At 48.5% G+C, this 27,619-nt stretch overlaps 1 protein-coding gene across 2 annotated transcripts; it reads right to left on the reverse strand.

Moving 5' to 3' along the window:
* Positions 1-1,289: 1,289 nt before the first annotated feature.
* Positions 1,290-27,589, reverse strand: ZER1 (zyg-11 related cell cycle regulator). 2 transcript variants are annotated; one of them, XM_006262608.4, is made up of 16 exons: positions 27,303-27,392; positions 21,873-22,165; positions 20,445-20,595; positions 19,058-19,494; positions 16,035-16,211; positions 14,765-14,879; positions 14,036-14,182; positions 13,516-13,689; positions 12,729-12,944; positions 11,767-11,808; positions 11,093-11,212; positions 10,413-10,528; positions 9,768-9,956; positions 8,896-8,993; positions 8,270-8,372; positions 1,290-7,063 (listed from the first exon to the last, which is right to left on the reverse strand). In XM_006262608.4, exons 2-16 carry the CDS (start codon positions 22,028-22,030, stop codon positions 7,006-7,008), a joined length of 2,301 nt encoding a protein of 766 aa, XP_006262670.1. In that variant the 5' UTR covers positions 22,031-22,165; positions 27,303-27,392; the 3' UTR covers positions 1,290-7,005. The 2 variants fall into 2 exon arrangements, with proteins under 2 accessions (XP_006262670.1, XP_059571581.1); XM_059715598.1 differs by lacking the exon at positions 21,873-22,165 and having other exon boundaries at positions 27,303-27,589.
* Positions 27,590-27,619: the final 30 nt, after the last annotated feature.

The raw sequence follows: 27,619 nt of genomic DNA on the forward strand, positions 1-27,619 counted from the left end.
ACACCTAGGAATTGAAAATACCAGTTCTTTCCCTGAACATTTTATCTTCCACCATTGAGCCAGGGGTTGATTCCTTCCTGTTATTGTTTGAATGCAAGCCGGAATAGCTGTTTCTTTTCCTTCCTTAACTTGCCGTTCTTATTTCAATCCAGCGCTGGGACTGCTGAGCCACTGCTCCCTCTGCTGATCCCACCGGAGCAAAGCACAAACCATTAGCAGCGCGTAGGCTTGCCTGTTCAGCCACCGAGCTGACAGCACAATGGAAATGTTCAGAAAAGCCATATTGGAAATCTCAGTCATTCCCCATTACGCTCCATCAGTACAAAGCAAAATACTGTGTTTGTTGTAAATGAGAAGCCAGGGAGATTTCTCTTTAAAAATAGCCCTGGTGGGAGCATCGCTGACCTGGTACTGGCCAGAACCTCAAACTCGTGCTTTACAGAGGGCTCCGTTAGCTTCTGCATAATCTTAACTATCATCAAAATGTTTGTATCCCTTATTGTTGCTGAAATACAACTTCACACGGGGACACAAGTCAATGCTGTTAGGCTGTGCCTTGTAAACAGATGAGACATGGGAAAATCCTCCATTTTTTTGTAATAAATTAAGACAAATAGCAACCAGGTATTTCACTCCTGATCATTTTAGCAGAAGTGATCCAGATGCTCTGTGAGTAAATTATCATTTGCTATCTGAACTGTACTTTAACTTGCAGCTTTGTAATATGTAACAAAGATCTGAGCTTAATCTAGAACTGTCCTTTAGTAAATTGTCAGGAATGGGGCATTGGCTTTACAATATAAAGTCTAGAGGCAGGTGGCACCTATGTGGCTTGACAATTCACATGCTACACCACAGGTAGCAGCACAGAGCACAACGCCTGCTTGAAACATGCTTGGTGATGGCATTACTGTAGTTCCAGCTCCCTGGAGACAGTTCCATTTCATGCCATTCCCCCTGACACCCTGGTCATCTAGATTCCCCTCCTACTGAGCACAGCTAACTCCAACTAAATTCAGTAGAAGATGCACGTCATCAGCAGCTTATAGGACCAGGACTGATAGGGGAAGTCACAGTGGAATTAGCATAGTGCTGTTGTGTTGCTTTTTTACACTGGGCACAGAGCCACTGTAGACAAGCCTGGTGACTGAGCAATAGAGAACCTGTACAGTTGATGATTATCCTGGTTTTTCCCCACCTCAGTTCACAACAACATCCTTATCCCGCCTGCATTGGCAAATTGTATCATACCCTTCCAAGTCATGAAAATAAAAAGCAACTGAACTCTATTGTCCATACACAGCAGCTCCTTCCATGTTTAATTAAAGACACAAGAGCAAAAAGAACAAACCTATCCAAATAAACCACATTTGCAGACAAAAAGGAGCAAGAGATTGTTAAGCACAAGGTTTAATACACAGCAGTATCCCAATGGATACAACAGAAAAGTTAATTCAATCAGAATTGTAAGGAAGCAACAGTTGTGCATTTCTTTTTGCTTGGTTTTACCACGTACAGGAGTCCAAACCAGATCTCTCCCTGCCAGGACAGAGTGAAGCTGAAGCTGCTTGTTGCAACAGGCCTTTTTTGTTTTTAAACAAGGAATTACATATTTGGTTAACTGTTAGCCTTAAACACATTTCTTTTTCTTTTTTACAAGAAAAGAATTACAGACAGTCTCTCAGTGACAAGTAGTGAAGTCAAAATATAACCTTTCAGACAGTTTAAATTCAGCAGGAAATCTTCCATTTGTATTGGTGAGTGCAGCCTTATCAACCAGCCCCCACTCTCACTTCCCAGCCAACCTGGACACAACCATAATCTCTCGTCTTCTACACACTCTAGTTGTCTTGCAGTTCCTAGTAGGTTTAATTCAGGTTTTTTTCCCAGTCTGACCCGGCCTTTAGCCTCTAACCTTTGACAAACAGCCCAGGATCATTCTCGAGGCCACCTGTGAAACAGGATTTAAATCCAGTACTTACACTCTGGTGGCAGCTGCCTCTGTCCCAACAGGAGTTACTTTCCTGAAGGGAAAGTACAATGCAGCCAGTGCAGAGACTGCCTTGAGTTGGATGTAAAGTGGATGGAAATTGGGCTTCTCTCCAGGGGTGTGGTCAGCACCTTCACTCTCTGCAGAGACCAACACAAGTGACCCCCCCACCCCAGATTCACAACCTACGGAGCAGAAGTTATGAAGTTCCTGTCTGTTCACTGGACCACAAAAAGCCAACCTGGCTGTGTACATACACTATTCCTGCAGGCTGGGAGTGCCTCAGCACAGGTACTAGTCCTCGCAGCACCCAGGATGGAGATAGGTAAGCCAGTACCAGGGCCTTGGGCAGTTACTGCTACAGCACAGAAGAAGATGACTTATTTGTAATGTTAATAACAGCCATGACTTCAGATTATCAACACTGCACAGACTGCTTTAGCCTTGTACAAATTAATTTGTTTTTTCCTGATGGTTTTGCTAGTTCAGGCTATGCATGTAGTCAGGCTATACATGTAGATGGTCTGACAGGTAGAAGCTACTGCTCCTATGAGACTTACCAGATGCTGAGTGCCTCCAAAATGATGCGAGCTGCTTGCCTCTTGTTGATGTCCCTGAGGATGGTGGATACTCAGCAGACTCAAGGCTGCAGTGTCATTGTGTTGGGTATGCCAGGAAGCAAACTACTTACACCCTAGGTGGAGGGTTCCCTTGACAATGTCTGTACAGAGAACCACTGAGCTATGTGCTCTATTAGCCCTACTGTTTAAAATGCAGCGGGAAGGATACTCCTAAAGGACAGGGTGTCTCTGTGTCCCACTACTAGAAGGAGAATGTGAGAGAAGACCTTTGCCTCATCATTTAATTTGAGCCACCTAAGACATCACTCCCCAGCTCCATCTTGTTGGGAACTGGCCACCCCTGTCCAAGTGCCCTGGAGATCTTCAAAAGGAGACTGGACGCACACCTTGCTGGGGTTATTTGACCCCAACGGTCTTTCCTGCCCAGAGCAGGGGGCTGGACCCGATGATCTCATGAGGTCTGTTCCAGCTCTAAACCTCTGTGAATCCGTGAAAGTTGTTCAACTTTAGTTCTGCTAGTACTTCTCTGCAGAATGATGTTTGCAGGCAACAAATGGCTGGGTACTTCAGGGTTGCACTAGTAAAGCTTTGCCCTACTAGAGGTGGAAGGCCTAACAGGTCTCATCTGTGAAGACTGACCAGCATTCTCAGACAGCCACACTGCCTCTATACCACAGGGCTACAGGTCCTGAGACCTTCACAAAAATCCCAGATTCACTATGCAGAGCACCGATGGGAAGCAGCTGGGGTTGGCCACCCACAAGAACAACCTAGCACCTCTTTGCCTTCAGAAGTGCATTACAGTCATGAAGGGAGCTTCCCAACACCACAGTGGAGTGAGCAAGCAGGTGTGGTTATCCCCACGAAGGGCTCGCCTGACTAGCCTTGAGGTTTCAGAACCTGGAGTCATGGGCCTCTGCTTGGATAATGCCTGTCTCTCTCCTCTCAGTTTTGAGAGGCTTCCAGTTTGTGAAGCTTATCTGGTTGGAGAAGAATCGTGTCCTGGGCTCATGTGAAGCCAAGAGTGATGCTTTCTTAACACTGTTTCCAGCCTCTGTGTGGCTGTTGGTCTCACTCTGGGATACCTGAAGCCCTTGTGAATATCTTTCCTGACAGGGATTTCCTACCTCTCCCGATGCAGCTAAAGATTGCAGAGATCAGGAAGGCCCATCTGAGCAAATGAGATCTCATATAAATACAGACTGGTTCAGAAAGTCTATAGCTTACAGTGAGGTTTTGGACCCATCTTCAGGGGGTCTTAGCAATAGCTCAGTGCTCTAGCTCTGTAGGGTGCTTGTCTCGGGACATTTTTTTTTCAGCGTGATCTTGTCATTCCTTGCAGATCAGGATCAGAAGCATCAGGCAATCTTTCCTCAGCCCCCTTCCTTCCCTTCTAACTTCCCCTACCAAATTTCTGCCCCTTGTTCCCTTCGGATCTGCTAATTTTTAAAGCTGTCCTAAGTGCTCAAACCCAACACAAGGATCAGCTACACTGGGGAAGCTCTGAGCTATGATGGCTGAATGCTCAACTTTCCAAGTGACCTTTCAATCTCTTTGGGAGTGAGTTCTCTTTATGATGTGACCAGGTTCTTGGGATGCAATAAGTCTGTACAAATTAACTGTTTACTTGAGAGGCTTGTACACCTGTGCGTCATCTTCAAGACCCATCTAACACTGTAAGCATGTGTACGCTGCAGACCAGAAGCAGAACTGTAGGCAGATCTACCTGGGCTAGCTTTAAGCTAGCTAGTTTGGACATTGGTGGTAGCCTACCCATGGCAACAGGGGCAGCTTCAGTGTAGGCTGCATAAGCCCACTCAGGGCTTCACTGCTTTTTGTACCCAAGGTAGCTAGTTTAAGCTGCAGTCACACCTTTGAACAGAGATGCAGCAACCTAAAATGAAAGTCTTCATATGGGGAGATCTGGTCAGAAGCCTGCAGCTCCCAGCATAATTCAATCCTACAGTGGATGGAATCAAGCCATGTTTTCACTCTGCTTTTTCACTAGGGCATAAATCTGCTGGAAGCTGGGACCTGGTTAAAATCCTGTTTGGTTCTGGCTAGTGTGAGGCTGAATTCTGCTTTAGCTATGATGGGCATCTTCTGAATTGCACCAGGACCCAACCAAGCTCTCACTTCTGTGATAGGAGACATGGACAGAATCTTCTCCAGTTAGCAGTGCAATGGCAAAGACTCTCCCAACTCACAATCCTTCAACGCTGCTTGGCAGAAGTAGTTAATTGAGTGGATAGTTCAGCCCAACTCCTTGCCTGCAGGGAGCTAGTGTGCAGCAGTGGCAGCCCCACCTAGCTGGAGAATTAAATAAGAGCACATACAATGCTGGCTTCCCTGTCCCAAAGCTCACATGGATACAGCATTGTGGGAGAGGGAGGGGAATTGCACATGAAGGAAATGACCATGGATGTCCAACTTATCCAGTTTTCCAACCCATTAAAAAACCATGAAAAGTGACATAAAAACAGAGCAAAGCTTGAAAAATACTTAAAAGAAGAAAGATACAGATGTCATAACATCCAAACCAAAGATGCAGGGCTGCAAAGGGGGAAGAACAACAAACTGGCATTGAGTAACATCATCTTGGCAGAATAACCAAACCTCTGCAGAGCACCTGTGTTCTGGCATTTGAAGTACCTGTTCAGTTTTTGCCCTGAGCATGAGAAGAACCTCAGCTATAGCAGCAACTTAACCCACAGCATGATGCATCGGAAAAGAGAGCAGGGAGTAAAGACCACCAAAGCTAAGTGTGATGTCTCAAAGGCCTGAAATGTTCCAGTTAAACCAGCCCAAATGCCTCTGGCTCCCAAATCATTCTGGAGGGAATGAACCTAGCTTAAACTGTGAAAGAATTCTCATACATAGAGCACACCCTCGCTCAGGCTCTGCAGGCTGCACAATGCGGATGTTGACGTGAGGCTTTAGCTTCTCAGGCTAGCAAGGGCTTGGAGAGTCCTATAGGTAAAGACTCTGAGATAGATTCCCATCCTACTTACACTGGTGTAAATAAGGAGTAACCCCACTGAAGCAAATGGAGTTACAATGGCTAGGGTTGGTGTGAGCTGGAGAGGACAAGGGAGGTTGAAAGGGGGGATTTACATAGCTTGATTCGCTATCACCCTTAGTAGCACTGGAATCCTAGAAGAGACTGTCAGGCTGCCTAAACATTGTGAAACAGACCTTATGCATCCAACAGATGGGGAGCCCAACTACATGTACAACAACATGGGCAAGTGCTAGTCTGCGATTAAGAGATGAGTGAAAACCCTCCAGGCCTTCAGTGGGACTTTGCCTAAGCAGATGACTCTTGGAATTCGTGCAGCGTTGAGAGCCTCTGTGGCTGGGTCCCAGAAAGAGCTGGACATGGTGAAGGGAAACCAAGTCTGTGGCATTTGTAGCCTGTCGTAACACACTGAAAACACAATATAGCAAAGACGGTGAAAGAACTGGCACTAAGAGCCAGAGAGACCTGAGCCTCTGTGAGCAAATCCCGTTTCTCACTGCACAGTAACCTTGGAGGAAAAAGCCCTCTACTGTGAAGGACTAGTAGCTGTTTTTCTTGCCCTTCCCTTAACCTTGTGGGGCCAGGTGGCTGGAAGTTCCCACTGCAGTGCTACTGGAGAAAAAAAGTTCACAACTTTTGGCTTCAAAGGGTCAATGGGAACGTTTTACAGCATGGAATTTCCCAATGCACCCAAATACAGATAGGAGAACTCGCATTACCAGACTTCTCATTAAAAACCCACTGAGTGAATGAAATGGCTCTCTCACATTATGATTCTACTTATAAATATTAGAGAAAGTTTTGATTTTTTTTGTCTAAATTTCTTACTGTTATTTCTCTCCCTTTCAGACAAATAAATCACTGATCAGTACCTACAATCCCCAGGTAGACAGGAGGCCACACTGCTTCTAGAATGATTGTTCTGGCAGACGCTGCAGAACTTTGTACAATGTAATGAAAGGGCATTTTCTGGAGGTGGAAATAAAAAAAAAAAATTCCTGATACCAATCCCATGACTAGCTCTTCAAGCTCATGTTCACTTGAGGCTTCTCTGTGGTCTAAAAAAAGGTTGAAAGATACATGATGTGGCTGTCTCTGTTTCAGGTTTTTTGTTTTTATACAGAAATCACACACACAACTTCAATCCAGACGAAAAATCCACTACTTTAAGGAAAGCATCTGTTGTGCAAAAAATCCCTCCCCCCTCCCCCTGTGCACCTTCATCTACTGAGGGTCTCCCACACACACACACACACACACACACACACACACACACACACACGTACATACACACATGCGCACACACGCACACACATAAAGGTTCCTTCCAACAGCCAAGCTGGTGAGAAAGAGTCCTCCCTATATACAGTGAATTAGAGAGAAGCTGGATACAGTGCTGGCAAGAGGCACTGCCTCTATCTGGAAGTGTCCATGTTCTCCTCCTTAAAGTTACTGCAGTGCTCTATAACTTTCCTAGGGAGAAAACAAGGACAAGGAGAAAGGATTTAGTCCAAAGTCTCAGCAAACACTGAAGTGGGCCACAAGTATAAGGAACTGTTCCAATGCATCTTTATACTAACATATGTAATGTCTACATCAAGCTGTCCATTCCTTTCCCTGAGACATAAATCAGCCCAGGACCTGTGTCAGAACCAGTCTACCTCAACAGAGGTTTCACAACTCACTCCTTCCACCTTGCAAACCATCACTGATATGCATCCAGATCCATACATGACCATTTATTCATCACACTCATCTTCCATCCAACTGTCATTCTGTCACATCCAGCACATTCCTGTCCACGCATTCACTTACTTTCCTTTCATCTATCGTGCCTGTTGGCCAACAATTTAGTTCCTTCTTGACATCTAATTATTGCCATTTACTTACTCATATAACTTCCTTTCACCATTCTTTCATTGTTACTGTCACTCATCCATCTCCTGACTCATACACAGGTTATTCTGTCATTCAGTCTCCTACTACATCTTTTGTATGAATCATGTAGCTTCTCCACCATTTATCATCCCTTTAGCTACTGAAACTGTCAGTCACCCATATGAGCTGTTTTCTTAGCTCAGATCAGTCTACCTGCTACATTCCTCCAGTATCTATCAAGTCATAGCTTTCAACTTGCCAGGGGTGAACCATGTGCAACTGATTTTTAAAGCTGAATGACCCACAAGGAGCGACCTAAAACCAAATCAGAAGCAGTAGCTTGGGGCAGGGATTTTTTTAAACAGTGCAAGTAGGTCTTTATAAACAGCAGTGTGCAATGTAGCTCTCTTGGAGTGTCAGTGCTGGACACATACAGGCAGCAAGCTAACACCAAGTTTAGGGGTGGAGATAGAGTAAGGCTGCCCTCATAATCAGATCCAGCTGAGAGGTACAGCTCTTCTGTCCATCTGTCTATCTTCCTCTAACTCAACTGCATCAGCACCTTGGTATCTGTTATCCACAGAGCCCTCCTCCCCTTCATCCTTTTGTCTTGCTCACTGACAAATGCTTCTCTGTTCACCTGTAATTCACTCATTTGTCTATTTGCCCTGGGCACGCAGCACTGTGTTTTCATTAACCCCAGTACATACTGGTCCAGCCTTTAATAGCTTTACTGTCATGCATGAATACAAAATAAGCCTAGGCTAAGGCTATATGTTTAATAATTGTATTGTTTCTTACCGGGCCATTTCCTTTGTCTCCTGCCGTGCTGAAGCCATTTTAATCATGTCCTTCAGAAGAGGGATCCCTCCTTCTTTGATCAGCAGGGGGCAATACTTGTCAGCTGGAAAAAAGAGGAAAAACAGGACTGTGAATTTTCATCCCTACTGTGTGAAATTTCTACATGCTGGATGGAGCCTGACCTGCCTCCCAGACCACTAAGCTCAGATCAAGAAAGAGGGAGATTACGTGGCAGCCAGAAACAAGGAGACTGGTAAGTCATAAGGCATAGTTAATGCTCCTCTTTCTACTGAGGCAGACTCTTAGGGATGTGCTGTTTGCAGAAGCATCAGAGACAGAAAACAGTTGGGAATTCAAAATCCTTGCTGGAAGCTCCAGATGGTTGCTCCCATGCACTAAGCTCCTGTCAGCATTTAATTTTGGTAGCATCACCTGAACACCCTGAGTAACTTCAAGGAGCTGCCTTGGGAGTCAGCCACCCACTCTGCACAGACACACTGACCTACAAGCCTTGGAAAATGGTTTCTCAAGACTTCTTGCCATCCCTATTAACAAACACAGCACATGGAGACTCCCAACTCTGGTCTTTTCACAGCAAGGGAAATGTTCTCCGAGGAGGGACTTACAGTAGACAGAGACGAGGTTATACAGTGCCCAGGTAGCCCAGTGCTGGCTGACAGGGGAGATGCCTTGTGGAAGGAGTCGAAGGATTGGCTCAAATGACCTGTGCAAAACAATAAAGAAGTGGGAAACCCAAAAGCTGCTGCTGCTAGCACCATTTCTTGCTTCAGTGCTGGAAGCAACAAACCCTTTGTGCTATAGGCTTGTGAATTCTGCAACGATAAACCTCAGTACGGTATCGCAACTCCTGGCATCAGTCGGTCACAACTGTGTAGTGCTGACAAACTAAAGTAAGTCTCTACTGTTTAACATGAGTCTGCTGCTCTGAGAATTGACTCAGAAGGATTAAACTGAGCACCCAAACTAATTTCAGGGCCATTCCAGCCAAACTTCTTTGTAACAGCTGAAATACAGCAATGCTGACCATTCTGTAGAGGCTCACAGCTAGAAGGATCCTATCTACTGTAAGCCAAGGCACAGCTGAGGAGATGCTGACATGGACAGTGGCTGCACCATTTGTTCTTGCAACCATTAAATGTGTTTACATTGCAAATTGGGTATTGCAGATCTCACAACCCATTCCATCTGCTGTTGTATCAATCCACTGTGGGACCCCAATGTTTGACCGCTCTTGCCACCAAGGTATTATGGCTATTCCACAGTGCACAGTATCACCCAAAGGGAATTCTGTTAGTACCACATTTCAAAGGAAGCTGCAAACCACAAGTGAAAGATGATGCCCAAGAGAAACTTCTTCCTCCCGCAAGGTGAAGTTCCACACCTGGTTACATCTCCACCTTTTCTGCAATGCTGGAGAATATTTCTTGGGACAGCTCCAGCTGATGGACTACATGGGCTGAGCTCCAGCATCCCTCACCTGTAATTGATATTTCTCCTGGAGTTAATGTCCCAGCTCTGGATGGCTGCCCACATCCTGTCTACCACTTCCTCCCGGCGTGGCTCACAGATACACCAAGCCTCTGGGCCATCAAACATGATATGGGAAAGGACCCCGCATGCATTGTATGATACCTCAATCCCATCCGCTTTGCTCTCCAACAGGTTGCTGCCAAAACAGAAGGTAAGATTTTAAAGATGCCAGCACACCCTTGCCCAGCACTTCAGGGCTAGGCACCTCATTGTGTAAACACTGCAGCATCCACTTTAACCAGAAATCACAGAAAACACCTTCTAACCAAAGTGTCTGTACCAGGTATCTGACCCATCCCAGCTTCCCAAAATAGTTACAGTCACCAGACTTTATTACACTGTGTACTGACATCCCACCCAGCATCTGTGAGTTCCAAAGCCCTTTACCACACAGGTGAGTTTTGCTCTGGCTTCATTGTTTGTTCTCAACTGGGGGGGACCCTCCAACCATCAAGGGTAGCTGGGTTTGTCAAGGGCCATCTTGTAACTCATCACTGGAATCAGGGAGAATACCCAGGTGTTCTGGCTCACTGCTCCTCCTCCCCCAACTAACCATTAGACCATGCTGCTTCCTGCATGGTGATGTACAAACCTGAACACACTGATGAACTGAGAGGTCATAAGCTGGGGGCGGAGCTCCTTCACCTCTGCCACATTCCCCAACAGACCCAGCATGTTGCGATGTAGCTCCTGCTTCTCTGGGAACTCCTGTGAAAACCAGGAATATTAATTAAACTGAAGTAGAATCCCAGGGCACTGAGAATAACTGAGAATAACCCTCTGGTATGACTGAGGATGCAGCAAGTCCAGGAAGGCTGAGCACTTCCCAGCAGTCAGTGATGGGGCTCTCCCCTGGTACAGTGTGTGACATACCAGAGACCCACATGACAAAGTGGGAAAAATCAAGCCATTGTAAAGCCAGGGCCAGTTCTCCACTGCTCTACACAGCTGCTCAATGAAAGAGGAACTGTCTCCAGGTGCAGAATAAGGAAACAAAGAGTAGACATCAGAGTGTCAGTGTGCAAGGGGTCTTATGCCCTTGGGGTGCATGGCGTCAGACAAAGCATGTGCAAGTCTCTTGATGTGAAGCTATGATCAGAGATCAGATCAGGCCCAGATCCCCAAAGATAGTTAGGTCCTCAACACCTATTTAGGTGCCCAACTTCTCCTGAAGTCAATGGGAATTAGGCACCTACATACCTTTGAGGATCTGAGATTCAGTCCTGATCACTGGCTTTCTTGGTCACATAGAGGTAGCTAGTCAGCACTTACTTTCAGACATTCCAGGAACAGCTTCATGCCACTGTAGTTGAGGAACATCTCACAGTTATCAGGAGTTTCATCTGTGATATTCCACAAGGCGCTCCAGGAGAACTCCATCACCTGATCGCACTGCCAAGATGAAGTGAAGAAGACAGTAACACACCGGGCTAGATTATGGGGGCCAGGCATCTGCATATGGAGCTCTGGTAATACAGAAGCCCAATGTAAACCAGTCACAAAGAAGGGGAAGTGTTGTCACCTAGACAGCACCAAGAAGCTTTTTACTGAGTTGAGACTCACGCATGGAAAGCATGACCATTATATCTCTTTATCCAGAGGAGCTGAGTCCTCACAATCCAAGTGGGGACACATGGAACGTGCAGTTGCATGTAGCTGCTCAGCTCAAAAACCTGGCTCTGTAGCACCTCAGGGCTGAGCTTCCCCTCTCCAGGCTAAGCGGAGTATTACAGAAGGCTGCAATAACACACCCTCACTAAAACCAGCCCTCTTTATAACAACCCCTGCTACTAACAATGTCAACAGCAGGAATTGATCTTTTCATCAGGATGATACAGCAAATTGACTAACCCTATTCTTATCAACACTGCTTTTAAGGAACTTTTCTCCCAGTCCCCTGTGGGTTTGTTATAACAAGACCATGTTGCATAAAAGGAAACACTTACAGTTTTGTCTGTCAGCTTCTTCTGAATTAGTTTCAGCATGGTCTGCAGGCAGAGACAAGAAGGAAGGAGGAGAGTAAGAGCAGGCTTGCGAATAGCCCATAAGTGAAGTCAATGAAGTTACGCAGACTCCAGCTGGCAGGCTGGATGGGGTCCTAGGCAGAAAACCTGGCTGAGAGAGTGAGCAAACCCTCTGCCCCTGAGATTGGGGCTGCTTTCTCTGGTTCAGAGGGAGTGCGGCTGATAATGCACTACTGTACAGCAGATAACTAGGCAGTATGTCCCTGGCCTGCACAGCTCAGAAGAAAGCAGAGTTCAGTTTAGTACAGCACAAGTTGAAAGCCAGGGGAGTGGTCAAACAGCATCATGGCAAAGGGGTGTCCTCAGAGCCTGTCTGATGGAGAAGTGGGTACTTGGGGGACACTGGCTGGAAGGCTATTGCAAGCTTGAGGTGGAGCCTGGAAGAAGCCACAAAGACAGGACTGGGTAAAGGAGGGAGAGGAAACATGGGGAGGACCCTGGGGTGTAGGTAAGAGGCAGCAAGCTGGGTAACAAGTTTTCCCAGTTAGTGGAGCAACTGAGACAGAGAGAGGGTGTGTGACCTGCTTGAGGAAAAACAGCAAAGCCTCTAACAGAGCCAAGATCAGCATTCAGGACCTCTGACTCCTGGGTGTTAGGGTCAAATCCTGCTGTCTTCCCTGCCCTCAGAAAAGTACTTCCTCAAAAGCATGAAGGATAGTGAGGTTCCCTACTAGTATGTCTGCAAGGGGCGCAGTTGAGGGTGGGGGATTCCATGACAGGACAGCACTGCTGGGACACCAGCTGTCCCTGATAGAAGCATTTTGACTGGCACTGTATGATCTACTTAATGGACACCTGCAATGGAAATGATGGTAAGTTCTTTCAGATGGGAATCACACCCTGGCTGGGTGAGCAATAAGCAGACACCCTGGTACCATACCAACCATGACAAACCCCATCTTGCCCACAGCCTCCTTATGGTCGTTGTCCACCTGGCAGACCAAGGCATTGCAGAGGTGCACAGCGATGCGCTGGATGGACTCATCCTGCCGACTCTGGTTGAGGATGTTCAGCAGCAGCTCGTTGACGCGGCGGTACTGAAATTCCAGTTCCTCTGGGATGCTGAAGTTACACAGTGTCAGGCAGCAGTTCCGCTGCACCTGAGGAGGGAAGGCAGGGCAAGCTGAGGATGGGCAGACAAGTCTCTACACAACACTCTCCCAACCGCACTGTGCATGCACTTGCCATGCAATACAGTCACCATCTTCCACCCCATCACTGTCACTACCTATATACTGCTCACTGCCCAGCCCCAAGCCAATGCTGCATACAGAGTCTTTGACAGTATCACCACACCAAAGTTACCACCCTTCACTGCCACATCATCCCCACAGGTTCGCTCTATCCCCAACAATGTCATCGCCTTCCAAACACACAGCATCACCAGCCTCCAACTTGGCAACCTGATGGCATCCTCCCAACACAACACCCCTATCACCTCTTTCTTTCCACTGTAACTATAGAGTTACATCTCTGTCACATGCAGAAGGTGGGTCCCACACACCATCTCACCCCTTTCCCACAAAGTGAATGGAAAGCCAGCCCTAGTCATCAAGTTGTCTTGTGATGCTTTAGTGCATGTTTGAAAATGCACAAAGTACTGGAAACAAGCCTGATATTGGGGAGAAGGGGACAGTGAAAGCAAGGGGTGGGGGCTGGCTTTGTTCTTACTGTAACTTCCTGGTAAGACTCCATGCCATTCAGCACCACTTGGATCACCTGCCGCCGTAGCTTCACACTCTGCTCAGGCCGGTACTCTGAGTTTGTAAGGTAGAAGAGGGCTGCACTGCCTGTCACCTGGATGTTCTTATCATCTTTATGGCACTTGAGGGCTGTGATCACCAGCTGCAGAGAAACAACACAAGGCTTTAAAGCCATGCAGGGATTGTGGCACCTCAATGACCACCACTGCCACACAGGCAAAAATCAAGAAGAGCGTTCAGAACATGCTGCTCGTTGAAGACACCTTCTAAAATATAGGTCCTCACTTCCATTAAACCACTGAACCTCTCTCTTTTCAAGTATCATCCAAAGTCCATGAAGTCAATGAGAATGGGAGTCAGGCTAGTGGTGGCGAAGGGAAAAAGGACTGAATTTTATGCTGTAGGATTCCCCTTTCCCTAAGATGAGATGGAGCAGGAGAGGAACCAAACTGACTGACTGTCAGACGTAAGTGTTCCTAGGTGCTCACCTGCAGGGCTCTCAGCAGCTGGTGGCAGTGCTCAATACGGGCGATGTCGAAAAGAAGGTTGATGGCCCGGGACGTGATTTCAGGCCTGTGCTCTGTGTATGCCTCGATGGCATTTAGCACCTGCTCCTCGTTCTTGTCTCCACTCACCTGGTATGGTCAGAAAGAAAGAGCACAAAGTTGTTCAAGGACAGAATTGCCAGGGGAGATCTGGAGGAACAGGAATCCGAAGAAGGCTTCAAACTTCTCCACCTGTTTCTAAGCTGTGAGCACGATCAAGCCCAAGACAGCAGGACAAAGGCTGAGCCACCTCTCAGCCAAGCTCTAGGAAGCAAGCTCCCAGGGCTGCAAAGTATTTTGCAGGGTCATCAAGCAGGGTTATATATGGCTACTTCTCCCCTAACCCTCCCCTAGGTTGCTGCAAGCCCCTAGCGCTACAAGGACAGTGAGGTACGGACAGGCCATGAGCCTTTCATAGACATCTTTCAAAAGGCTGCACACTTCCCTCCTCACAAATGTCACCCAGAGCACAGACCTGGCTCATTGCAACAGTCCTGCAGCAAGAAGAGCTATGCCAAGTTCAAGAGGCACAACATTCCCAATCCCAGAGCCTGGGTGCTCCAATATGCAGGCAGGCAGGCAAGCAAGCAGGCAGCATTCTTGCTATCCGGAAGCATCCGTCCCTTTAACTTGCCTCTGACCCCTACTGGCAGCTCCCCACTCGCCCTTTACCTTGTAGGCTGGAATATGTGTCAGACGACAAAGAGAAGTCTCAAAGAGGCCCAGGAACTGGAGTGGTCGTTTCAGCCCCCTGAAAGGGGCAATACTGCTCTTTGCTGGCTCAGTGCTGGGAAAAGAAGAGATCATTTGTCTCAGTTCTGCTGCTTGAGCTCCCTGCACCAAAGGGATGCTTGAAAACTCTCCACCCCTGATCTGACTGCACTGTCCACAAGGCCAGAGGAGCTGAGGCTAAATTTAGTCATATCCCACTCATGCTTCTTAGAGACGCTCACATCTTATGTTTAGTCAGGAGCTTTCATCCTAGACCAACTCATCGGTTTAGGACAAGAAATGCGTATGTTCATCAGCAGTGGGAATTCAGGTGGGCAGAATGCAGTTGTCCAAGTTACACATCCTGGCTCCAATACAAGAGCTAACACCAATTTTTATATGAACAGCTGTGGATTATTAATGAGCAGACAGCTTCAGGCCTCATCTGAAAGACCTCCTTCCACTACCACACCAGAGCAGTACTGACATACACCACTGCTGAGTCACCCAACATCTCCGCTGTGTGCCTCAGAGATCTGCAGCCACTGTTTCCCACCAGTTATGTAAAGGAGCCAAGGCTGCTAAACAGCCCTTTTGCTTTGTGCTGTACTGGCTCAGAGTATGGGGAGGGGGAATTTCTGGTTGACCTGGAATGACAGACCTCCAGAAGCACCCCCTACAGAAGCTGGTGGGGATGTTCAAATGAGTGGCACTGTTCTTTGTGGTCCTGGTGAAATCCTAACATTCATGTCTTCATTCCAAACCTCTAAAACACCCCTGTTCATTTCTTTGCTAACCCCCGTGAAGCAAAGTGGAAATGTTGTTGTGTCCCATCCCAAAGGTAGCTGAGCTCCTGTGTGCTGTGGAGATGCAGTTTGGAGAGGGCTTTGTGGTCCTTTGGGAGGAAAGCTGATGAATCAAGTGTGGCCGCCTCTAGATGATGAATGCATAAGGAAAAGGACAGCTGCAAAATCCACACTGATAGGTCCAAAAGCTGAACCATTCACTATCTGTAAAGCCAAAATTAGTGTCACACAGGGGGATCATTCCCAAGGGGATGGAAGCTTTAGCATCACTAGAGACTGGGGACAAATGTCTTTTTCAGTAATAACTGTTCCAAAGAATGTCAAAGTCCTAACAAAGAGCTCCACCCTTCCTTTGGCTCTAAATGAAATCTCCCATGCAGTGAGGCTGCTGTGACCTCTGTGCCTGCTCAGCTTTTTAGCCTTACCTTGTCTGGCCCATTTTCTCCTCCATGCTTGAGATAGTGCAGTTCTCCAACATGGTGTGCCCTGAGATATCCAGCGAGGTGAGGTTTACCAGGTTTTCCACAAATAGGTTCAGCACTCGCCGGGTCAGCTTGAATTTGTAATAGCTGGACAGATGGTCTCGGGAAATATCCAAGTGCCTATAAACAACAGCAAGCATCTCAGAGTCTGAAGAGCATCACACAGGGCTTCCCTCCCTCCTCCAGGGCACAGGTCAGAGGCACAAGTGCTGATTTCTGAAGCAACAGGGATGTGGCACTATGGAATGGGCAGTAAGATCAAGCCAGGTGCATGCAGCACATGACCTCCTTTGGGAACCCTGGCATGGATCTGTCCTGAATGGAAGTTAGGGAGTAAGTGAGTCATTATAGGACTGCAATAGCAATACTTTCTCCTCCATAACCTCCCTTTCCCAGGCTCCATCATTATCACACACCTTATTTCTCTAATCATGGAACTGGCTACATATCTTTCACCTGGGGGTCAAGATACATTAAGGCAGCAGTTCTGAACCTTTTTCAGTCGATGTACCCCTTGGTCTCAGAGTGAGACTTCATGTACCCCCTTTCAATGGGAAATTCATTTTTATGTCAAACTACGTGTAATTGTGTGTTATAAAAATGGTAAGATACTCATACAAACACTTTTCAAATTGACAAGACTTTTTTTAGGCCCTTCGACCTGCGTTAGACAATGTCTGAAATATGTCTCATGTACCCCCTGATGAGGCTTCACGTACCCGCTGGGGGTACATGTACCACCAGTTCAGAACCATTGCATTAAGGGATCTTCTTGCCTACAGGAAGTGTGCTAGGGTTGTTTAGTCTGGAGAAAACTGAAGAGAGATTTGATAACTGTCTTCAAAGACTTGAAGGGAGATTATAGAGAGGATGGAGATGGACTTTTCTCTGTGATTGTAGGGGACAGAAATGCCCTCAAGCTGTAGCAGGGGAAATTTAGGTTGGAGATTAGGAGGAACTTCCGTCTGTGATGCTACCCAGAGTTGTGGAATCTCCAAGTTTTCAACAGCAGGCTGGACAGACACTTGGCTGGGATGGTTTATTGAGGAATGATCCTGCCTTGAGCAGGGGGCTGGACTAGATGACCTTGTGAGGTCCCTTCCAGCCCTGCTTTCCTGTGATCCTATGAGCCCCAAAATTAAAGAGTTTTCTTATTTTTCCTCTGGTCTCTTCCCTTGTTATATCCATGATACTGTGTCAGGATCTTAATGGTCTCTGTTACTTCAGTCATATCAAGTTACTTAGCTTTAAATGCTTGACGTTCATGTGAAAAAGTCCCTGCCCCCTCTAGCCCACAGCTGTCCCTGTGGTGCTCCACATAGGGTTGAGTCCTGACCACCCCCAACTCGGGCAAACTACACCCACTGACAGCACCACTGCGGCCCCAGCCAGCATGCACAGCTTCCCGACAGGGCTGGTCCAGTGACCACCTGGGTACTGCTTAGCTCCCCTGGCCTCCAGCAGCTCCTCCTCTTCTTTCTGCTTTGCCACTCTGGGCAGCAGGCAGTGTAGGGAAGCTGTGGCAGCCATGGAGACATGTGCCTGGCATCACATGCCCAGCCAGGTGGCTCCTGCCCCAGCACATGAGGCTCCAGCTTCCACCCACTCAGCTGCCTGCAGGTGGTTGCTTATTGTGGGTAAAGCGGGGAAGCTGGAGCAGGTGCTGGCAAGTGCCATGCAGGCTGCCCTGGGTGGGGCTTGGCCCTGTGCAGAGTGCTACAGGGGCAGGCATGGACCAGATACAATCAGTTGGCAGGGGGGATCCAGCCTACGGGCTGTACTTTGCCCACCCCTGCTATAAAGTATAACCGGTAGACAGGATCCTTTGAGTGGTAAAGGTGTCTTTGTTTGGACCAGAATGTTCTGAGTATTATTCCTAATCCAAATGTGGAAGCCACATAGCAACTGTGCCACCTTCCATCTGTGGTCATGGAGTCAGCACACTGCCATGTGGCAGCAACAGCATTCCTGTTAGGTCACTGGTACCTACTGACTTTGGACTATGCTGCTCCCCCCTCCACACAGAGCACTGAGATCGGTTGCTTATTTTACATGTGATGAGCTTATGTGGAGCTCAGTAATCAGACTGTGCGCCTGCTGCTGAATGCTACATTTTTCTCTTATCTGTGACCCAGGCTCAAACTTTGGACTTTTTGATTTGCTAAGTGGCTCAAAGGAGCTGTTTTTGATTTCACAATGTGATTATTGCTAGGACCCTGACAGCTGTGTATGCCCACAGATCAACAGTCATTTTCACTTAGGCCAGGGTACAAAATTAGGGGAGTTCACACAAAGTACCGGATCTGGCTTTCCTTATTGCGGGTAAAACTCTTTCTGGCTTCAGCAGAGGATTTGGCTGCAAAGCTAGTGAATGATCCAGCCTCTTTGCAGGAAAGTTCACAAACTTATGGTGGTGGGGAGAAGGAAAATCAACCATCAGTGGCGGGGCAGGGAAGACACTTAGTAAACAGCTATAGGAACCATTTCCGGGAACTAGAAGGCTGCTGTGGGAGGGCAGGTTGGGAGAATTAGGTCATGTCAGTCTGAAGAGTAAGAGCTTAAGGGAAGATATGATACAGGTTTTCAGATATCTGAATGGCTGCCATAAAAAAGAAGTAGAACAATGGGTCTCCCTAGCTACAGACAGCAGGGCACAAGGCAGTGGGTTTAAACTGCAGCAAAGCCGATTTAGATTAAAACCAAGGGAAAAATTCCTAGCTGTAAGAAAAGTAGGACAAGGGAACAAGCTGCCCGAGGAAGCTGTGGAACCTCCTTCACTGGAGGTTTTCAAGAGGCTGGGTGGGGATCTGCCTGGGATGGTTTTGGAATAGCTCATTCTGACTTTGCGCAGGGCTTTGGACTAGAGGTCCCTTGAGATTCCTTCCAGCCTCATGATTCTAGGAGTCTTGAGAGGTTCTGAACACCCAGCTAGGAGAGAGCAGGCAAGAAGGGAGGTGGCTGCTGACCTGAGCTTGCGGAGCTGTGCAATCACTTGGATGTGCTCCTCTGAAAGGTCCATGTTGTAAAGCACTAAGGAAACCAGACTGTCCTTCCACTGGGTCAGAAACACCACATCTTGCAGCTGGATCCCCGAGAGATCTAGGGCTGTGAGGGAAGCCAAGGGACGAAGCAATGTTTCCACATTCACCCCCTCGGTCAGGCGGCCCAGGTTCAGAAAGCGCAGGCGGCTGAAGCCCTCAAAGGTAAAGTCCTTGACCAAGACCTGGCGAGTGGGGTTCACCAGGCAGTCATCCTCGCAGCCACCTGGGTTCTCTTCCTCATAAAAGATATTACAGCAGCCAAAGAGGCTCAGGGAGACAAGTGTGTGGCTGAAACTCAACAGGGTCTGCAGGCTCTTGGCTGTCAGCTTCTCACAGTTAGTCAGCGAGAGCTCTACCAGGTCCTGGAAGAAGGGAAGCCGATGGTTAGAAATGCTTTGCAGTCATGCTCCCACAGCAGTCCTGAACTAAGAACTTACACAAAACAGATCATACAGGGTCAGACTAATGGTCCAGCTACTGTTTCCGGCAGTGGCAGAAATGGATGCTATAGAGGGAGAGCACTAAACCATATATCTCTAAAGTGATCTATCCCCTATTCAGTACCCTCCTGGCATCCACCGTTATAGGTTTAGAGATAGATGCCAGAGGACACATCTCCAACCATTCTGTTCAACAGGCATTAACAGATCTATTATCCATGAAAGGATCCGGTCCCTTTTTGAACCTGGCTGTGCTCTCTACCTCCACCACCTCCTGTAGCAATGAATCCCACAAGCTTAACACACACCATGTAAAAATAACGAGAGTTTTTTTTAAATCTGTCATCTACTAATTTTGGTGGGTGCCCCTTAGTTCTAGTATTCTGGATCTTGGTGAACAACAGTTCCCTGTTCACTTGGTCCATGCTATTCATGATTTTATGGACCTCTATCATACCCCTACCCTCAGCTTTGTTATTTCCCAACTGTAGAATCCTAGCCCTTTTAGTCTCTCCTGGTATGGAGACTGCTCCATGTACCTAATGATTCTGGTTGCCCTTCTCTGTACCTTTTCTAATTCTACTACATCCTTTCTGATATATGGGGACCACACCTGCACACAATAGGAGAGGCTAGGACTAGACTGCTCCTATCAAACACAGCCACTGTCCCCACCAGTCCCTGCAGTACCCCTCTCTGTGGTAGGGTGAAGGCAATACCCTGGGCTCTCACACAGTCAGATTTCCCATGCCATTCCCCAGAGTGGCTCTTGAAGCCAGAACCTTGATGAAGCTGGTAATGAGTATGTGTAATCTATGGATCTCCCTGACAGCTCAGAGGCTGCTGCTGCCAGGACATAAATGCAATGCCACCTGCTTTCTGATGGCCTCCAGGTCCTGGTCCTGCACTATCTGCTCCCGCAAATGGATCCGGGCTAGCCTCGTGCTCCGTGGATCTGAAAACAGGCTGAAGAAGCTTTCGTGGGGTTCAAAGACACTGTCCGTCTTCACCAGCTCCACATACCTATGGGAGAGGTTATAAGGTTAGTAAGTCAGAAGGGTTTAGATGGCCACAACTTGTAGGATTTTGATTACAGTTCTTGTGGTTTCATTTGCTAGGAGAAAACACAAATGACTGCACGTGCACATGCTTCCAGAGAAAGACGGGTCCTCTTCCAATCATTCAGAATAGCCCACAGGCTCCTTGAAGCTTGGCTGTTACCAGCCCTTGACAGAACATAAAAGAATCCCTTTGAAATCTACACCCCTCGCTTCTGGCTTTCAGCCATTATAGGGGGATTCCAAGCATATTACTGATTGAGAGTTCCGTTGATCTTCTTTTAAGGGAGATTTTGCTAATTAAACCAATATGGACTCAACCAAGAGCAAAGCAACAGTTGGATCAGGAAATTTCCCCATCTAAAATTAGAGAGATTTTTTTTTTTTCATTTTAAGGAAATAACTTGGCAAAGTTTCTGTGCTGGACTGAGACCTCACAGGCAGCCACTTAGCCAGGAGAGAGCTGTGACAGCCAAGAATCCCCAGAAGTAGGTTGTCTCATAAAAAAACAGGAGTAGCAGCTTTGAAATGCAACATCTGCTATCATTTTGCACTCTCAAATTTTCCTGGCTTGTGGGAAGTGTTGAGATGCCTCAGCTAAGAGAAACGGTTGGTTCCTTTAAAGCTCCCAGGTGCTCTAAGTGAGAGCAGCTCTTGTTTCACTCAGGTTTCAGCTATATGAAGAAATCAATCAGCAGAACTATCCCAGAATAATTATACTTCTAGGCTGATTTACCTCTCCAGAGGGATACTCTATCCTGGAGTAGGAGTGATCTCAGTCTTATTTACCTGGTCCACTTTTGAACAAAGCAAAGTACTGGTGGTCAATTCTCCCTTGTAGCACCATGTCCTGGCCAACCCTGGACCCTCTTTACGTAGAGCGCATAGGATGGGGGCCACCAGGGAGCTATTCTGTCAGCTGAGGAACCCCTCTACACAGCAGCATTCCCTAAGTAGGGGGAATCTCCTGGCTTGAAGGCCATATATGCTGGCATGTGGCCCCCGATAGTGGTCAATCACAAGGTCCTCAGGAAAAACCAGGTGCCAGTTACTTTTTAATATAAGAATCAAGAAGAAAAGCAAAAAACCCCAAACACCTTACCCCTGAAGCTCTTCCCAATACATTTTTGTCAGACCATCCCTGTGACTCTGTCAAGAAAATATATATATCCTTCCTCTCAAGTCCTAATGTTTTCCCCACCCACTGTCCCCAACCAACAACCACACAAGCTGGTCACGTACTCATTGACAAGCTTGTCACAAATCTCGCTTGGCAGGAAGATGTCTGGGTGAAGCCGTAGGGTCTCATTATCTAGTAGATAGCAGAGGGTTCCCTCCAGATTGCGCAGGCAGTAATCTGTGCATAACGTCATCAGGGACTCTGGGCTGTCAGATGCCATCTTCAGGGGATGGTGCTTGTTGTGGCAGAGGAAGGGAGCAGGGAACTGAGGCAGAAGGAAGCTTTTCAATTCAAGAGGTTCCCTCCCCCCTGACTAAGGAGATTCCAGGCTGGATTTACAGGGACATCAGGAAAGCTGCAGGCAAAAGACAGATAAACAAATAAACAAAGGGATGATGGATTGAAGAACATGATGCAAACTGCTGGTGCTGGGGAAATATGGCTAGGTTCATGGGCCTATTCATGTCCAAAGAATCTGCAGCTGCTTGGCCTGCCCTGGAAGTAATGCCCCTCAACATCTCCGTGCCCGTTTCTGCACTAGCAAACTGGTGAGAATGCCTCTCAAGCTTCCAGTTTGCTGCAAGGGGTTAGTTAGTGAATATAACTATGTTCACCAATTAGGTAAGTAGCAGGAAACCTCCCCCCCACAAACTTTCCTCACCATAAGATGTATCTAGCTGGGGAACGGCATCTCTGAAAGGGAATGGGGGATACCACCTTCCCTGGGTCACTTAAAACTACACTTCACAAATCCAGAGAAACTAAACTGTAAAGACAATTGCCCCATGCAGACTGGCGGAGCTGAGCGCCTTCCCTCTCTTGCTGAGGTCCATTATTCTGTTTCCAGCACAGAGTCCGGTATCTGAAATCATTTGTCTGAAATGCTCAGTTAGCCAAATACAGACGTGGCACTAGACACAGCATGGCAACAAAAAGAGCTACGTTAATAACTGAAAGAACTGAAATAACTAACGTGCTGACAGAGACCGTTAATGTACTGAGGAGAGGCCTTCCAGCCCAGCAAGGCAGCCTCAGGCTGATGGGGCCAGGAGGAGAGAGGCACCCGAGGGTAGCTGTAGCTCAGGTGGAATAGCCCTTGCTTCTAAAGGAGCTGTCCTTGGTTTCCAGTCCCAGTCCTACAGCCTGTCTGCCAGGCTGGGTTCAAATGAACTCTCCAGCGAGCACAGAAATAATAACCAGCACACTGCCCTAGTGTTACTGCGTAGCCTGTACTGTCCCACTGTTCTACAGAGCTGGGCTCCCATGGATCACTGGGGCTCCAGGATGGCTCCAAGAGTGGCTGCCCAATAGCCGGGGAAGAGTCACAGGACCTGAAGGAAATCAGCCCAGCACCAGCCAGCTACTGTGGTGAGTAAGAGTGCTTCCTCCTGCAAAGGAACAGGTCCTAGGTTGCTGGGCGGTCAGCCAGGTCCTGGCAAGCAGAGCCATCCTTTGTAGGCACCTGGGGCCCTCCTTCCCCCAAGAAGAGGTTGGCATGCATGGGGCAGCCCCTCGGACTTGAGAGAAGGCCAGTTTGGATGCGAGTCCAGGTCCTGCTGAACTACTAGTTAATGCATTAAGCTGCAATGTCACCATCCTCTGGAGAAATGGGGGCTGTGCTCCCCAGGTGGCAGAAGGTGACTCAGTTTCCCTGAGAAATAAGGTAACTTCCCCCAAGGGACACAGCTGACCAATGGCAGAGAGAACCACTGCTCTTGATTCTCAAGTTTCCCCTCTGCCCCTCTCCACCTACCACCGACATTCCCCAAAATAATTACTGATGAAGAAGATGGAAGATCAGCTGATTCCACCCACCCAGTAACTGTTGTGAGGAGCTGAGAGGTCTGAGAACCATGTCACTCTATTCCCATGTCTGCAGAAGTCTTCAGCTATGCCCCAGTCTATGCTCTTTGACCTGTGGTTCCACTGTGCTCAGTGCCTGGGGACAAGGGAATGAGACTACTGCCTGATTTGCTCTCCCCTATCCTCTTCTGGGCAGGACTTCTTGAAGAGATCATAGGCTCTTTCCTCTCCATCACCACATCATGACAAGCCAAGCTGGTTAAGCATTTAACCCAACACTCTCCACTTTAGCCACTGGCCCCAGAGAAAGAAAGCACCAGGCAGACATATTAGGCAAGTCCATCACATCAGACAAACACCCTCCACTTGACAGTGCTGCTTAGTTATGCTGCTGCCTTGGCCACGACTTCATTAGGCATGATCAGTTTAAGCCAGGGATGAGGTAACCTTTCAAATCCAGGCATCAAATGGTCTCAGTAGGAGATAGGAGCACAGCTGTGGCTGAGTCTGCCTGGCAGCGCAGCCTCCCAGCCTTCTGCTCCCTCCCTTTGCTTTGGAATGGATTTCTGTGCAAACAAGAAGGCAGCACAAGTTGCAAATCAAAGCCCTTTTCTTCCTCCCATGTCTCATTAATTCTCCTTTTGAGAACATTCCTCAGTGCCAGGAACAAGAGACAGCCAAGGAACCAGCCCGGCACGGAAAGCAGGAAGGAGATCTGCAGACCTATGCTCTTTATTCAGCAACACAGGAACCGCCAGGTTGAATCAGACCTAAGATCCACCTAGTCCAACCCCTGGAGGCTTCTTGGACAGAATCCAACCCTGGAGTAAGTGGGTGCCACTTCACTAACATCAACAGGAGCAGTCAGCGGGGCTGGTTTCAGCTCCTACATTTTGAAACCACTTGGACTGAGTTGCAGGTTTCTCCTTTTCACAAGCATCCTTGGGAATAACCCTCCAGGGAAAGACAGAATCCTCTGCCCATCCTTCAAATGCAAACTCCTCACTTCACCTACTGTACTGTGCTAAAGAATGCTTTAAACCCCTGTCCAGCAGGGAAGCAGAGCAGGGCCTCTGCTACTGGAGGTCCAAGATACAGAAAGGTCTCAGATGACAGTGACTGTGAACAGGCTTTACAGAAATAAAATAGAAACCAGCACAAGAAAAGAACTCACGCAAATCAGCTAGACAAGAGGCCAGAACCTCCCACTACCTGGTCATCACGTGTATTTCAGGGTAAGTTAATAGCAAGGGCAACCCCACAATGTGTGGCATACGCTAGTAAGATGCACTGTAGAGGGAATTAGAAGTACGTAAACGAAACTGGGGGAGAGGTCAGCCACATCACTGAAATGAACAGGCTGCCATTTAATTTAGTGAGCTCAGGAGAGAAGCCAAGAAATAAAGGAGCTGTTGAGATTGAAAAAGCCTCTCTCTGGAGAGATCTCTTCAGGTTAGGACTGAAGTGGGAGGGTGGGAGAAGCTGGAACCAAACCACTTATTCTAGGGATGGGATGACTTCACCGCGAGAGCCAGCGCTTTTTGCTGAGTGAACCAGGAGAACTACTGATTTAGGAATCCTTCTAGAGAGGCAACCTCAAAAGCAAGATCATGACTCCCTGGGGAGAGGTGTCTATAATTCCCACTGGTTCATCTGAGCCCTCAGGGCACAGCCCCTGGAGCTAGGGCTTTTGCACTACCTGTTGCTACACGCACCTGGAAATCTAACACGTGCTGAGAATTTTCAGTCAGCTTCAACATATGCCAGAGGGTAGAGGCTGGTTCCTCCTTTGTGTCTGTGTATTGCCTAGTGCATGAAGTCCCAATGTTGATTAGAGCTTGTAAGGAGCTTCCACAATGTGATCAGATACTTCTGGCATGCAAGAAAGTGACTGTGCTTTGACTCTTCATCTCTAAGAACTACCAACAATACAGTATACAAAAGGCACCCGTCTAGTACGGGGTGATGGGCTTAAACTGCTGCAGTAAAACATCACCAGGGCAGAACACCCCTCATGACCATTAACGATGTGTATTACACAGTGCCCAGAAGCCACAGCTGTGATTGTAGCTGCGTTGTGCTGGACCCTGCACAAAAACCAAGAAAAGACTGTTTCAACCCTGGAGGTCCAATACAGGAACAAGAGGCAACAGACAGGCAGGGAGAGAAGGAAGCAAAGTAGGTAATTAATAGGATTGCCACAGCATTGCCTACACTCACTATAGGCAGACACATTACTTTTTGTTATTAGAATAAGCGAAGCAGAGCTACGGATGAATCATTAGAAGGCCATTTGTCTAATCAGTATCATAAAGCAGCTTTTCAATAACAAGCAAGGGATCTGCCTGATGTGGGCAAGTCTATGTGCATGCGTGGGGGGAAGGGGTGTTGAGACGTGTGGAAGATGGGGGAATCCAAGCAACAAGGCACAAAGGAATCCAGCAATTATTTTGAGCAGAGCTGCATCGTGACTGCCCACCCTGGCAGATCCCCATCCAGCTTAGTGCCCCGAGGAACAAAGGATGATCTAGAGCAGTTGTTCCTCATCTGTGATAAGGGTGCCACCAATGGTACGCGTTAACAGATTTATTATAATTACTTTATATGACAAAAGTTTGCTGGTGGTACTTCAGGTTGAACTGAAAAGTTTGCTGGTGGTACTTCAGGTTGTATCGTTTTGAACTGGGGGCGCGCAATCTGTCAGAATTTGGGAACTGCTCATCTAGAGGGAGCGAACAAACCTGTAAACCTCAGCATCTCACGAGGTAGCCACCAGCCCTGCCTGACATGGAAGAGAGGTGTAAGATCACCATTCTGGTATTCATAGGCAAGGCCAAAACTGCAGGACTAGGAGACGCAGCCTTTCTCTCCCCTGCCAGCCTTCCAGGCCCAAACAGCCTCCTGGATGGGGGCAGGTTATGGGTATTTCTGAGCCATGCGCAGCCCCAGGGACCTGCTCAGCTGCTGTCACTCAGAGGGACGTGGTGTCCAGTGCCAGAGCTGGGAACCATGGACTTCAGACTAAGACCCGCTCCCACAAGCTCTCGCTCCAGTCTAGTGCTTGAGGACAGGCCAGATTCACTGCCACTCAGTGCCAAGCAGCAGGTCCTTCACAGTGACTGCTGCCAGGAGGACCAGCAAGGCCGATCCCTTCAGCACCGTGCATCTGCCGGTGAGCAGATCACTGGGGAGGATCTGAGTCCACACGTTTCACAAGCTCTGCCAGGGGTGGACGCTGAACGGAAAAAGCCTTGTTACTTTATTTACACAGCACATCAGGGCTGTAAAGCACCCCATGAATACTAGGGGATGATCCTGGTGGCCAATCTGGGAAACAGGATCCCCCTTATTTCACAGGGAGGGAAACGGAGGCAGTGCGGACAGAAGCGCTCAGGGCACTGGGGCTCAGATTCAAAGCGAGACCTTCCCTCGCACCTCGGCGCTGCCCAGGCCGCCCCCCGGCCTCAGTGCGACAGCGGACGCTGCACCCGGCTGCCCGAGATGCTCCTCCTGAAACCGACAGCCGGCTCCCGCGGGCCCCACCGCCCGGGACAGGCCGGGGCAGCTCCGGGAGGCGGCGCCTCTGCCCTTCCCGCCCCGGGCCCGCGCCCCCGGCCCCGATCCCGGGGGGCGGGGAAGGGAAGGCCCCCGCGGGGAGCCCCCGGCCCGAGCCCCGCGCCCACACTCACCTGCCCGCGGCCCCGCCCGGCTGCCGGGGTCGGGGGGACGCAGGTTCGTTCCGCTTCCGGTGCCCGGGGGGGCCCGCGCGCTCCTGGGGCCGCTCCCCCCCCCCGCCGCCGACCCCGCTGTCAACAAATCCAGCCGTCACTTCCGGCAGCTGGACAGTCCGGGACCGGAAGCTACCGTGTCTTCCGCCGGAAGCATTGTCCCGGACAGAACGCTGCTCGGCCCGAGGCCTCGGCTCCTCCCCGGCCCGGCCCATGCCACTGCACCCCGGCCCTTAGGGAGCCTGCGGGGTCCCAACCGGCAATCACGTCATGTGGTG

The sequence above is a fragment of the Alligator mississippiensis genome, chromosome 12 (genome assembly GCF_030867095.1).
Source record: "Alligator mississippiensis isolate rAllMis1 chromosome 12, rAllMis1, whole genome shotgun sequence".
Lineage (NCBI taxonomy): Eukaryota > Metazoa > Chordata > Crocodylia > Alligatoridae > Alligator > Alligator mississippiensis.

Coding starts and splice junctions, on each gene's coding strand:
- ZER1 (XM_059715598.1), bottom strand. CDS start 27,556: ATGGGCCGGGCCGGGGAGGAGCCGAGGCCTCGGGCCGAGCAGCGTTCT. Junction 16,212..19,057: donor GCACAGCTCCGCAAGCTCAG/GTCAGCAGCCAC, acceptor TGTTGTTTATAG/GCACTTGGATATTTCCCGAG. Junction 10,529..11,092: donor TGTTCCTGGAATGTCTGAAA/GTAAGTGCTGAC, acceptor TGGTTTTCACAG/GAGTTCCCAGAGAAGCAGGA.